The sequence below is a fragment of the Martes martes genome (assembly GCF_963455335.1).
Source record: "Martes martes genome assembly, chromosome: 10".
In the NCBI taxonomy this organism is placed as follows: Eukaryota; Metazoa; Chordata; class Mammalia; order Carnivora; family Mustelidae; genus Martes; species Martes martes.
Genome location: NC_137898.1, coordinates 510221 through 523572, shown reverse-complemented (window position 1 = coordinate 523572; position 13352 = coordinate 510221). Strand labels below are relative to the sequence as shown.

General features: G+C 54.0%; 1 protein-coding gene across 2 annotated transcripts in view; it reads right to left on the bottom strand.

The window, feature by feature from the left end:
* Positions 1–13352, bottom strand: part of AP2A2 (adaptor related protein complex 2 subunit alpha 2) — an 81739-nt gene extending 68387 nt beyond the window's left edge. The window contains exon 1 of one of the 2 annotated variants that reach the window (XM_080816734.1): positions 13118–13352. In XM_080816734.1, coding sequence (XP_080672860.1) covers positions 13118–13184 — 67 coding nt within the window. In that variant the 5' untranslated portion in view covers positions 13185–13352. The remainder of the gene's footprint in view (positions 1–13117) is intronic. The other variant, XM_080816733.1, reaches the window with a different exon arrangement.

Sequence of the window (13352 nt, the reverse complement as noted above, 5' to 3'; positions counted from 1 at the left end):
GGTGCGCAATAGTCCGCACTTACGTCACGTCTCCCTCGCCAGAATGTAAGCACACAGTGACAGTCTTGTTTATTTTGCTCACTGTGCAGATCTGGCACTCGGTGAACTGATGAACAAATGAATTAAACTCAAAAAAAAATTTTTTTTACCCCACTGTGATAAGCAGAATACCCCCGCCACCCCACCGCCCCATCCTGCAACGATGCCCACACCCTCATACTAGGCCCTTGTAGGTAGGGTATCTTCCAGGGCAAAAGGGACTCTGCACGTGTAATTAAGATAGGGGATGTATCCTGGGTCCTGCTGATGGGCCCAATCTAATCTGAGCCCTTAAAAGCAGAGAACTCGTTCTGCCTGGAGGCGGAAGGTTAGCCAAGTGGAGAGATCGTATTTTGAGAGGCACTCACTGGAGAGGCCTCATGCGAGCCTTGAGAAGGCGCGTGGGCCGGCTCCAGGAGGTGACCATCAGGGAAAGGGGACCCCAGCCCTGTGCTACAAGGACTGACCGGAAGCAGTGTCACCACCAGAGTCTCCAGAAGGAACACCCTGATTTCAGCCTTGTGAGACTCCAGGCAGAGGACCCAGCTGAGCCAGGCTGCGCATGGCTTCTCATCTACAAACGTGAGCAAGCACAGGAGGGCTGGGCCAGGCTGCTAACTCTGTGTGCACTTGTCGCAGCAGCGAGAGAGTTCATTCGCCCTCTGCAACCTGCAGTCACCATCTTCTTCTCTCTCCTCTTTACAGGAGAGCTCCTCGGGGGTTGACTCTCAGGTTTCCCAATTATTCTCCCTTAAACTACCCCATTAAGTTCATCTCTGCACCAGACTGCTTCCTCCTCACGGGCCTGTGCTCCTCCCACCTGCACGCGGCTCTCCTGACTGCTTCTGGTCTGCATGCCTGGAGCTCCAGCATCGTCCCGGAGAGCTGGGCCAGCACTGTGCTTAGGAGAGAACACTCGGAGCAGGTCGCCAGAGTGTGATCCCGGTTCTACCACTTCCTAGGCAGTCACATGGCCGTGGGCTCAGGGCCTCAGGTTGCTCATCTACGGAACAGGGAGGACCGCAGTACCTACTGGGAGGGTTACCATGACGATCCGATACAGTAGTGAAGGCAGCGCACTTGGAAGCATGCCGGGCACACAGTAAAGCTATAGGAGTGAGAGTACAGCTCTCTCTATAGATGATTTCTACTCACTCCCCCGGTAAGCTCCCAGGCTCATGGCTTCAAACAACACCTACAGGGAATGCCCCCTAGCCCAGACCTCTTCTCTGAATTCCAATCTCGGAATTCATATCCAACTACAGATTCAACGCCTCTCCCCAAAACCTAATGGTGATAAACAGTGACATGATTTACCTTCCCACCTCAGGCAACTAAAAACCTAGACAAAACAACAGTTCTCAGAAACTGGGCAGCAGACTATGGACAAGAGTGATCACCAAGAGGCAGAAAAGAAACAACATGAGGCTTACAACTGCCCCAGCTTACTGCTTCGGGAGGGGGAACCCAAACAGAGCCCTGAGGTCTCCATAAAGTAAGGAGACAGACCGAGGAGGCTAGAGCGTGCAGGGAAGAACACTGGAACAGAGCCTGCTGCCGGGAGAGCAAAGAGCCAGAGAGCTGCAGAAGGGTCCTGGCGTCCAGGTCTCATTACGTTTCTGCTCAAGCAAGACAGGAAGCTCCTGAGGCTGTTGAAAGAGCCACTGGAAAGAAACCAGAGGGTAAATCATGGAAGGCAGCATAGGGCCAGCAAGCCAGAGGGAAATCTCATAAAACCAGGGCACGGAGCCGAGCTCTAAGCAGGAGCGCTATCCCTCCAGAGTGGGGCAAATCAGTCCCAGACTACAGGCTGCTCTGGTCCCTCCTTGTAAGAATCAAACAGTTTTCAGGTAGTTGAGCTTCATCCTGGAACAAAACTCAAGGATATTTAAAGAAATACAACAATATTTAGGACTGACAAGGAAAAATTCACAATGTCTGGCATCCAGTAAAAAATTACAGATATGCTAGGTGCCTGGGGGGCACAGTCAGTTAAGCATCTGACTCTTGCCTTCAGCTCAGAAGATGATCTCAGGGTCTTGAGATGGAACCCCACGGTACACCAGGCTCAGCCGGGAGTCTGCTTCGGATTCTCTCTCCCTCTCACTCTGCCCCTCCCCCTGCTTGCACTCTCTCTTTCTCAAAGAAATAAATATTTTTTTAAGATTTTGTTTATTTATGGGGCACCTGGGTGGCTCAGTGGGTTAAAGCCTCTGCCTTTCCCTCAGGTCGTGACCCCAGGGTCCTGGGATCGAGCCCCGCATCGGGCTCTCTGCTCGGCGGGAAGCCTGCTTCCTCCTCTCTCTCTGTCTGCCTCTCTGCCTACTTGTGATCTCCGTCTGCCAAATAAATAAATAACATCTTTAAAAAAAAAAGATTTTGCTTATTTAGGGGCGCCTGGGTAGCTCAGTCATTAAGCACCTGCCTTCGGCTTGGGTCATGATCCCCGGGTCCTGGGGTCGAGCCCTGCATCGGGCTCCCTGCACGGTGGGAAGCCTGCTTCTCCCTCTCCCACTCCCCAGCTTGTGCTGCCTCTCTTGCTGTCTCTCTCTCTCTGCCAAATAAATAAATCAATCTTTAAAAAAAAAAAAAAAAAAGATTTTGCATTAAAAGAAGGTAAATGAAAAAAAATAAAATAAAAAAATTTTTAAGAAAAGATTTTATTTATTTGAGAGAGAGAGAGATGCATAAGCAGGAGGAGGGGCAGAGGCTGAGGGAGAAGCAGGCTCCCCACCAGCGGCTGGATCCCAGAACTCTGGGATCATGACCTGAGCTGAAGGCAGACACTTCGCCGACTGAGCCACCCAAGTGTCCCAATAAATAAATCTTTAAAAAAAAAAAAAAAACACCTTCTTCAGGCTACCTGACCTGACCACATTCTTTGATAACGAGACCCTTCCCCACTCTGTTCCTCTTCCCTACTTTATTTTTCTCCACAACAGATCAACAAAAAGATGAATGGATATAAATAAATACATATTTTTCTCATCTATTTTGTCCGTCTACTCTCATAAGAATTGACGTTCTGAAAGCAGAGGAGTTTTGTGCACTTGGTTAACCACTGAATCCCGGGGCCTAGAAGAGAACAGGGCCTGGCGCGCACCAGGCAGTCCACAGATTTCTCAAATGAACGAACAAATGAATTGTACAATTAAATCGGAAAACAGAATCCAGAAAAATAAACGAATTTTGAAATATATGCCTTCAAAATATACTTCGCTCTTGGGGTTGTACCAAGTGTACAGCAAAACAGTAAGAACACCGTAGGAAGAACTCTGGTTTTTGGACTACTTAGTATTAAAGAGATTTAAATTACATCTGCAGCAAATGCTGCACTGGAGAACACACGTCGGACACGAGCACCCAACAGAAGAGCATCTCCTGCCCCTGTGACCAGCATCTGCGCAAGGGGCCCACCACTCCAACCCACGGATGACAATCTCAAAAAGAAAAAAAAGAAAAAGAAAAGAAAAGCTCAGGAACTGAACAACTTGGCACAAAAGGCCCCTCAGACAATCAATCACCTTCCTTCCCCCCCCCCCCTGCTTACTGGAACAACAGCTACAAGCTAATTACAAGAAATAACTCGCGGCGGGGGGGGGTGCGCAGGGGGTCAGCGCCTGGGTGGCTTCTTCGTTAAATGTCTGCCTTCGGCTCAGGTCATGATCCCAGGGTCCTGGGGTCGAGCCCCTCATCAGGATCACTGCTTGGCGGGGAGCCTGCTTCCCCGTCCCCTGCCCGCCCCCCCCCCCGCCTGTGCGCGCTCTTTCTCTTTCTCCCTCTGTCAAATAAATAAATAAAATCTTCTTTTTTAAGATTTTATTTATTTATTTGACAGAGAGAGCACAAGCAGGCAGAGAGGCAGGCAGAGAGAGAGGGGGAAGCAGGCTCCCCGCTGAGCAGGGAGCCCGACACGGGGCTCAATCCCAGGACCCTGGGACCCTGACCTGAGCAGAAGGCAGAGGCTTAACCCACTGAGCCCCCCAGGCGCCCCAAGTAAAATCTTTTAAAAATAAAAAATTAAATTAAAAAAAAGAAAGAACTGAGATTGTGAAGAATGTGTCCTATGGAAGAAAGGCCTGTTGAAGACTCAAGGAAGGAGGCATGTTTCCACCATATCCCCTGGCACAGTCCAGCATGAACTGTCACAAAAGACTCTGATTCCCATGGGCACAAGGTTCAAACTCAGGTTCTGATCTGATCGTGCTGTACCTGACATTTAAAAAAAGGGGGGGGGGGCACCTGGGTGGCTCAATCCGTGAAGCGTCTGCTGTTTGGCTCAGGTCGTGATTCTGGAATACCCTCCCCCCCCTACTGCTCCTCCCCCTGCTCACGAGTGCACACAGCCCCGCACCTCCCCACACAAATAAATCAAATCTTAAAAAAAAAAAGATACAGAACTGTATTTTTCAGTAGCAATAAATGCCACCCAAAAGTGTTTCAAAATACTCATTTTCCTGCTCTATTTTTTTCTATCGGTTCAGTAGTCTTTTTTTTTTTAAGATTTTATTTATTTATTTGACAGAGAGAGATCACAAGTAGGCAGAGGCAGACAGAGAGAGAGGGAAGCAGGCTCCCTGCGGAGCAGAGAGCCCGATGTGGGGCTCGATCCCAGGACCCTGAGACCACGACCTGAGGGGAAGGCAGAGGCTTTAACCCATTGAGCCACCCAGGCGCCCCTTCTCTGTGCTTTTTAAACCGTATTAGAAACATGTAATTGCTCTCAAGCACATTACAGGAAGGCAGGCTGGCCACAGAAAAAGCAAAACGCAAATTCCAATACGGCCCTGCCTGCACCAGGGAACTGCAAGCGCTTTAGGTACACGACGTAACCGATCCTCATGACACTCCTGACCTGGCACCGGGAGGCAGGTTAAAGGGAAGGAAAACACCTTACGACGCCAAAACAGAAACAAGGCAACCCAATTTGGACGCTGACCCGCACACTTTTACTCATGAACAGATGACAAACCCTGGGGCACGTGACAAGGGAAATGGGAAACACCCAGAACACAAGGAACACACAAAACCGCCCCAGCTGTCCCTGGGTTCAAATCTGGAGCAAAACTGAAGACTCCAGACTCCAGAGAGCCACAGTTTGCAAAAGTGAGAGAGGAAAGGAAGCAGTACCAGCATCTGGCCCAAAGCACCCGCAGAAACTTTCGTTTCCCCTCAAGTCCCTGTTTCCCGAGGGAGCACGAAGCTGAGGGAGCCCCACCAGGCCGGGACCCAGCAAGGGGGTGGGTCTCAGCCTTACTGCAAAGACCGTCCTCTCCTCGTGGGGCACATCACGCCCTCTCCAACCTGTCGCACCCCCACTAACACAGACGACCAACTCCAAGGGCCAGACCGCAGGCCCCATCCCCTTGCCGGAGGTGCCTCCCACCTTCCCACCCGGTGGCTCCCAACTCCCACTGAATTCTCCTGACTCCACTCCCCACACTCTCATGATCAGCGGGCTGTGGGCCACAGTCCTCGTCCTCTTTGCCGAGAACAGTGAGGGAAGAAGAACGAGGAGCTGGCAGGAAGTGATGCGTGAAGGCAGGCAGGACCCAGAGCGTCACCACAAGTTCACGCTGCGTCTCGTGAGCAGTCACAACAGTCTGGGCACGGCTAGGCCTCGCCTCTCCCTTTCTGGCTCTGCGCGCCCCGCACCCCACCACCCCCACACTCTCCTTGCCCTTCTTGCCGACCAGGCGCCACAGCACACCGTGCACACAAGGCCACTTCCTCCCTGCCTGCTATTTGCCCCGAGCACCGCCAAGAACCCTTTCGGCCTCTCCACCCGAGCGCAGTGAGCAGAGAGCTAATCTTATCGCTCAGCCTCAGCTCCCACCCCCCGGGGGAACGCCCACGGGAAGCCATCCGCCCTAAACAGGGCATAAGCAAGTGGCACATACAACTTCTCATGACATTTCAACTGTGTAAACTTGCATCACGAACTCAGTTATGTTTAAAAAGGTCAATGCCAGAATCAATAAATGCAGTTTGATAATCTAAATGTCAGACATCACACGACCCAGTGAAAACTGTTCATTCTAGTGTCTTAAGAGCACCATTCATTGTGTTAAGGTGAGGGCAAAATTATCTAATCTACTTCACACTGCACGGAAGAGGACAGAAACCACCAACACTCTAGCTCCCAAACATGTGTTTTGTTTTGTTTTTAAGGATTTTATTTATTTGTCAGAGAGAGAGCGCACAAACAGGGGGAGCTGCAGGCAGAGAGAGAGAAGCAGGCTCTCCGCTGAGCCAGGAGCCCAATACGGGGCTCGATCCCAGGACCCTGAGATCATGACCTGAGCCAAAGGCAGAGAGGCTCAACCCACTGAGCCCCCAGGCGCCCCATCAAACCTGTGGTTTTAATATCAGACCCCTGTGCTGACCACAATGAAGGAGGACAGGAGGGACGCCATTCCCATCTATCTATCCCATATTCATCTCATCCTACTGGATCCAGGGAGGAAATGGACCAGACACGCTTTAACAAAAAAAGAATATTCAACAAGGTCAAGGGTAAATACGAAACATTCCAAAGTCTGACTCAGAACTACCTTTTGTAGGTGCCGGAGCTCCTGGGGTTCCTCTACTATTCCGTCTGCCCTCTAGGACCTCCCCACTTGCTTTCAGGGCAAGGATTCATCTTGTTCACCTGACAACTGCTTACTCCCCTAATTCTGCATTCAAGAGTCCTGAATACAGGCGGCGCTCAGTAAGGATGAGTCCACCGGCCAGAATTCATCTTCCCATTTGTCTGCAAGCTCTTCAGGGGAACAGGGACCACACATTCTATTTCTCTGAACCCCACAAATTTCACATAACAGGTCCAGATGCCATCCCTTACCCAAAACCCAAGGCCCGATGCGTCCCAGAATCCAGAACGGCTCAGACTTTAGGAGGAAGCACAGAACCCAGTCACTGTGGCCTGGAAGCACACACTTATGAACGTTGGGACAGGAGGGAGACCACACAGAGCTTCCTGGCTGTGCTTTCGCCAAATGAGTTCACCAAAGACTTACAAAAACACTTTTTGTTTTGGGAGTCTTATAAGCTTTGAAATTTGAGATAAGGGAAGGCAGCCCCAGGCCTGAGGAATTCAAGGTGCTCGGAGCCCCGCCCACTCAGGAGCGCGCCCCAGGGAGCCCCTTGCCTGGGGGGGGGTATCACACCCGAATCCACCCCCCCAGCTCTGACTCTATGCGATTTTTTAAAAGCCAAGAAGATGCTACTTAATCTCACAAAGAGAGTCTTCCCAATAATTCTGCAACTATAAAATCCTGACACACACTGTTGCCAAAACAACACAGCAAAAATCATTCTAAGAGGAAAGAGAAGTCGGGGCGCCTGGTGGCTCAGCGGGTTGAAGCCTCTGCCTCCCGCTGGGGTCGTGATCCCAGGGTCCTGCGATGGAGCCCCGCAGGCTCTCTGCTCAGCAGGGGGCCTGCCTGCCTTCCTCTCTCTCTGCCTGCCTCTCTGCCTACGTGTGATCTCTGTCAAATAAATAAATAAAGTCTCTAAAAAAAAAAAAAAAAAAGGAGGAAAGAGAAGTACCTGGCATGAGAGTTCACTTACACGACACTCCAGCTTGTCATAAAAGAAACAGAGGGGTGCCCCGCTCCAGAGGAGCCAGAGGGGAAACAGGGAAGAACACACAGGTATTTCCTAGGAGCAGTAACCACCAACCTCGGCAGAAAAATTCAAGCTGGACCAAAGACTTCCTTCCTCCTCCGGCGTGCTGCTGCTTCCCTCCCTCCACTCTCTGTCACACACTTCCTAAATCCGTTTCCAAGGAATATAAATCACGCAGAAGAGTGCAAAAGAAAATGTGCAAGCAGAGCATTCTTTTTCAAAAAGTCAGCATTTTTTAAATGTCCTGTCAAGACGAATATGAGCATCAATCTTTTTTTAAGAACTTTAAAAGTTAAAAAGCAGACTGGCAAACTCTGATTCTGATCTCTATCATTACTAAGGAAAATCAAGTACCAACTTCACGTTTAACCTCCTACACTGACGCTTAAGCTGAACTTAAATTTTTTATGCTCAGTTTCTCCACATTCAATTTATGACTCGTAACAAATGGAATTTTATGAACAAATAAGTGTCTTAAGCTCTAGTCATGCTGAAAAACAATTCAAAGGGACGCCCAATTTCAACAAAGTTACCAGAGACAGAAAGGACACCGTTTTGTGACCAACACAATGAGCAGAGCACTGACACTCCCCCAGTCTGTCGCCGCACCTGCAGCAAAACCGCATGCTTTCTCCAAGAACACGGGAAATTTGTTTTTTTGCCAAATAGCTAATTACATCTCTCCACTCATTTCCCTTCACTTGAGTGAGTGCCTGGAGGGATGAAATCAAATGCCTCGGAGCCCGACGGACAGGTCTTAACTCATCTGCACAGCACAGCCCCCGCCACCACGTGCGCAGAGGGTAAGTGGCAATTTCCTGCCCACTGGCAAGATGATTGGTCTCACAGGATGAAGACCTATGGCTTCTCTCTCACTGTAGTCGTGGTTATTCTGCAGCCCACTCCAAGGCCGGTGTTTCAGCAGGGTTTCATATTCTCGGCGCTGTCACAGCACTGACCCGTCCACGGCGGCGCGCAGACACGCGCGTTAAGTTCTACGCGGCTGTCTGCCCACCAAGCGCGCGTGAAAGTAAACAAAGCGACGGAGCAGCAAACAGCTACTCTTTTCCCGATTTCAGCAGTTCTTTCATCTTTAAATTCATCCCTCGCGGGGCGCTGGGCGCCTCAGTCGGCGGAGGGTCTGACCCTAGGTTTCAGCTCAGGTCATGATCTCGGGGTACCGAGATCACACCCGCGCCCGCATCAGGCAGGTGGCTGGGTGTGGAGCCTGACATCTCTCTGCTCCCTCTCCCTCCGCCCCTCCTGCTTGCGTGTGCACGTGCACATGCGTGCGTGCGCGTGCTCTCACTCGCTCGCTCTCGCAAATAAATAAATCTTTAGAAAAAAAATCCGGGATGCCTGGATTGGCTCATCAGTTAAACATCGGCCTTCGGCTCAGGTCACCATCCCAGAGCCCGGGATCGAGCCCCGCATCCGGCTCTCTGCTCAGTGGGGAGTCTGCTTCCTTCTCTGCCTGCTGCTCTCCCTGCCTGTGCTCTCTCTCTCTCCCTCTCTGACAAATAAGTAAAACCTTTAAAAAAATAAAACAAAATAAATTTTAAAAATTTAAATTTTTCTTTAAAAATCCTCCACTTGGCTACGATAAACATCAATGCAGCAGCCTGGATGGACTTCAGGGGACTGTGCTGAGTGAGAAAAGCCCACCGCGACAGGTCACGTACCGCACAACCCCAGTCACAAAACATCCTTGGGATGTTCCGTAGAGACGGAGAACAGACTAGGAGCTGGGAGGGGGTAGGTGGGCTATACGAGTAACACAAGGGGGCTCTGTGACGACGGAACAGCTCTCTGTCCTGATTAGTGCGGGGGTTACATGAAGCTAAATGCGATAAAAGTACAAAGACCTACACACACACATACACACAAACACGCCCCGTTAGGTAAAACTGATAAAATGTGACCACACCCTGTGGAGTGTACCAATGCCTGTTTCCTGGTGTTGAAACTGTTATGCAAGAGACCCCCTCTGAAGAGGTGGGGTGAAGGGCGCTGGGACCTCCCTGTCCGTGTCTCTGCAACTTCTTGTGAATCTATATTTATTTCAAAACAAAGAATTATTTAAAAATTGGGACTAAATAGAAGAGTTAGGATTTTAAATATCAATTTAAAAACAGAAAGAAAGAAAGCGTTCATTCACTCCCATACACCAAACTCTCATTAGCCAAATTCAGGGGCTCTCGGTTGAAGTTGATCAAAGAGGATCAAGTGCAGGCACCGGGGGCGCTCAGCGGGTGGGGCCTCTCCTTCGGCTCAGGTCACGATCTCAGGGTCCTGGGACCGAGCCCCGCATCGGGCTCTCTGCTCGGCAGGAGCCTGCTTCCCCCTGACCCACCTGCCTCTCTGCCTCCTTGTGATCTCTCTCTGTCAAATAAATAAATAACATCTTCAAAAAAGAAAAAAAAAGGATCAAGTTAATTTTATGAGGCACGGAATTACTCTGCTACGTAAGCCACAAAAGCTACAGGCTTGAAGAAGAAGGCATGTCAGAAGCACCTTTCCAAATCCTGGAGCACATCTGCTGCTGCCTCTGCTAAGAGGAGGAAGGCTCCCAGCAAGTCACCCGAAGTGAACGACTCACATGAGGTGCAGAGGTGCACAGCCCACTCCTGAAGACCTTAAAGGGAGAAATTTGAGGAAAGCTGCAATTTTAGAGCTGAAACAGACTTCAGTGACACTCTAGCTCAGAATGCGCCCTGTTCATCAGCTGAGAAACCTGGAGGTCAGCGGCCCCCGGCTTTGGGTTGTGAAGCAGGTGAGAGGCAGTCAGGGTCCAGACCCTTGCCGCCAACTCAGTGACCTCTCTGCACAGAGCCTGCCTACATCGTAACCAGAACCCACTACACACACACAATCAGAGGTGGGCAAGGAAAAGGGGACACAGGGACCGCTCTCCCTGCCCCACGGGGTTAAGATCAGACCGGCTCTGGCCAGGGTTAGCTCTCCGAGACCACCTGCAGCCACCGCCCCATGCGTGCTTAGAATGTCAATCCCTGCTGCCGCGTGCACATCTCGGCCCTCCACCTGCAGTGCCCGGTAGACAAATCGTCTTCCAGCGACGTCCTCCCTGGCTCACTCGCCTACGCACCCACTGGGCACATGTCTCACGCTGGACGCCGTGCAAGCAGTGGAGAATAGACATGACGAACAAGACAGGCGCGGAGCCCACCTCACAGGGCTTCGGGTGCAGCGTGGGTACAGCACCCCAAGCCCACGACACTGCCCTGAAGGAGGAGTGCAGCACTACGACGGACGGGACACAGGTAAGGGCACAGCGTGGTCGCAAAGGCGTTTCTGAGGAAGGGGCCATAACAAACAGAGTCCTGCCCCCGAGAAGGGCGAGGCACCCCTCCCTCCTGAAGCTCCCGTGGGAGAGCGCTGGTCTATCCGGTAGCCCCGCGCCGAAGCAGACTGTGCCCCACTCGGCAGTGTCCGCACAACTTGTGTGGCTGTCACACGGAGGCAGCGACTTGCACAGAGGCCCGGGATGCTGCTCTCCGCCGCCACTGGGCAGCTCAGCTCAACAAGGGACCAGCCCCAAGCTCCACAGTGTGGTGCTGGGGAAAGTCTGCCCTACAGTCCGTCGGCAAGTACCTGCAGAGTCCTCCACGCGGGGCAAGCACCCACCTGCCGATCAAAGGTGCACCTAGCACAGGACGCACGTCTGATATGCCGGTGACTGGCTGTCCAGGACGGGTTCCGATCTCAGTGTCTCTCCTGCCCACCGCATTTTCCTTCCAGAATGGGAGAACTGACATCCCTGCTAATGTAAGGCTGCGAGCCCTCCGGCCAAGGGCTCCGCCAGTAGCTTTACCAGACACTCTGATCGTGAGCACCGCTGCCTTGGAAACCATACGGAACAGCAAAGGAAGGAACAGCTACTTGTAAAAGCTCGGATCTGAGAGACGTTCCCATGTGGACCTCTCAGTTTCTCACACAGGACGGCGAGGGACAGAAGAGCTGAGCGTCCCCAGTCTTGGGGAGAACCAGTCGGGCATCTGGGTCCTCCAGTCTAAGGAGGGGAGGGGTCAAGGGAAGGCTCCACATGACAGCATCTACCAGCCGGTGCCGTGACATTCTTCGAAACGGACGCTGACCCAAAGGTAATGAAGTCAGTCAACTCTCCGATGGAAAAGAAAACAAAACAGAAAAGCACCAGATGGGAAACTGGTTTTGTGCTGATTTAAAACGAAAAGGACCGTGTTCTCTGAGCACCGTAGCTCCTCTGCAGACCAAAGCCAGGATTATGGGTGGACCCGTGGTGCCCCCACCAGCCTCCTGGCCTGCCTGCCTGCCTTCTGCTGCGGATCTGTCCCACCGTGAGGGGACACGCGTGTCCCCAAGAACGCACACAGCAGCCAGGCCAGTCACCCCAAAGCCATCCCACCCTCTACTGCCCCAGGTCTGGATCCCCCCGGGGAATGAGTCATTTTAATCAGGGCGGACAAGCCACCAGAGCCCGGCAAGACATGGCTGTCCCCACTCCCGAAGTGGAAATCCGTGCTGCTTCGGAAAACGCTGGGTTAAATGCTCCATGACTAGAAGACAGCAGACTGCTCAAGATGACATCATGCTGGGGGGGGTCCTCGTCGGAACCCGGTCAACGATGCCACAGCCCCCCACGCGGGTGGACAACACCCCCCGCCCTGCACCCCCGCACCCCGCAAGCCCTGCCCCACTGCTGCCTTACCCGCAGGCCCCAGTCCCAGCCCCCAACCCTGCCTCCCGGAGCCCTGCGCCCTCCTCACCCGCCCTGTAGGTCCCTCGCATCTCCGGCCTGCGCCCCCTGACCCCTGCCCTCTGGATCCGCACCCAGACACCTCTGCACCCCCACACCCCAAGCCACGCCCCTGGGCCCCCACCCTCTAGGTTCCCAAGCGGGACCCTCGCGCTCCCTGCCTGCGCGCCTGAACCCCTGCCCTCTGGGTCCGCATCCCGGACCCCGCCCCGCACCCCCACACCCCGACCCTACGCCCCCGAGATCCCCACCCCGCACTCCCGCCTGCGCCCCCGGACCCCCGCCCTCCAGGTCCGCACCCAGGATCCCGCCCCGCCCCGCGCCCCATGACCCCTGCCCTCCGGGTCCGCGCCCCGGACCCCGCCTCGCACCCCCGCACCCCGAGCCTACGCCCCCGAGACCCCCACCCCGCACTCGGGCCAGCGCCCCGGCACCCCCGCCCTCTAGCTCCGCGCCCCGGACCCCGCCCCGCACCCCCGCACCCCCGGGCCTGCGCGCCCGGACCCCCGCCCTCCAGGTCCGCACCCAGGAGCCCGCCCCGCCCCGCGCCCCATGACCCCTGCCCTCCGGGTCCGCACCCGGACCCCGCCCCGCACCCCCGCACCCGGGCCCGCGCCCCCGGGCCCCCGCCCTCCCGGTCCGCACCGGGACCCCCGCCGCTCGCAGGCCGGGTCTCGCGCCGCGGCCACTCACAGTTGCGGATGTCGGAGATGAAGACCGCCAGACCCCGCATCCCGTCCCCCTTCGACACGGCCGGCATCTTCGGGCCCCGGGGAGCGGCCTGGGCTGGCGCGCCCGGAGGAGGAGCGGGCAGCGGGCAGCGGGGAGCGGGTCGCCGCCGCCTCTGGAGCCGCCTCAGCCGGAGCCGCCTCAGGCTCAGAGCGCCGCTTTCAGGGCCGCCGCCGCCGCCGCGCGCGCGCGCGCGCAC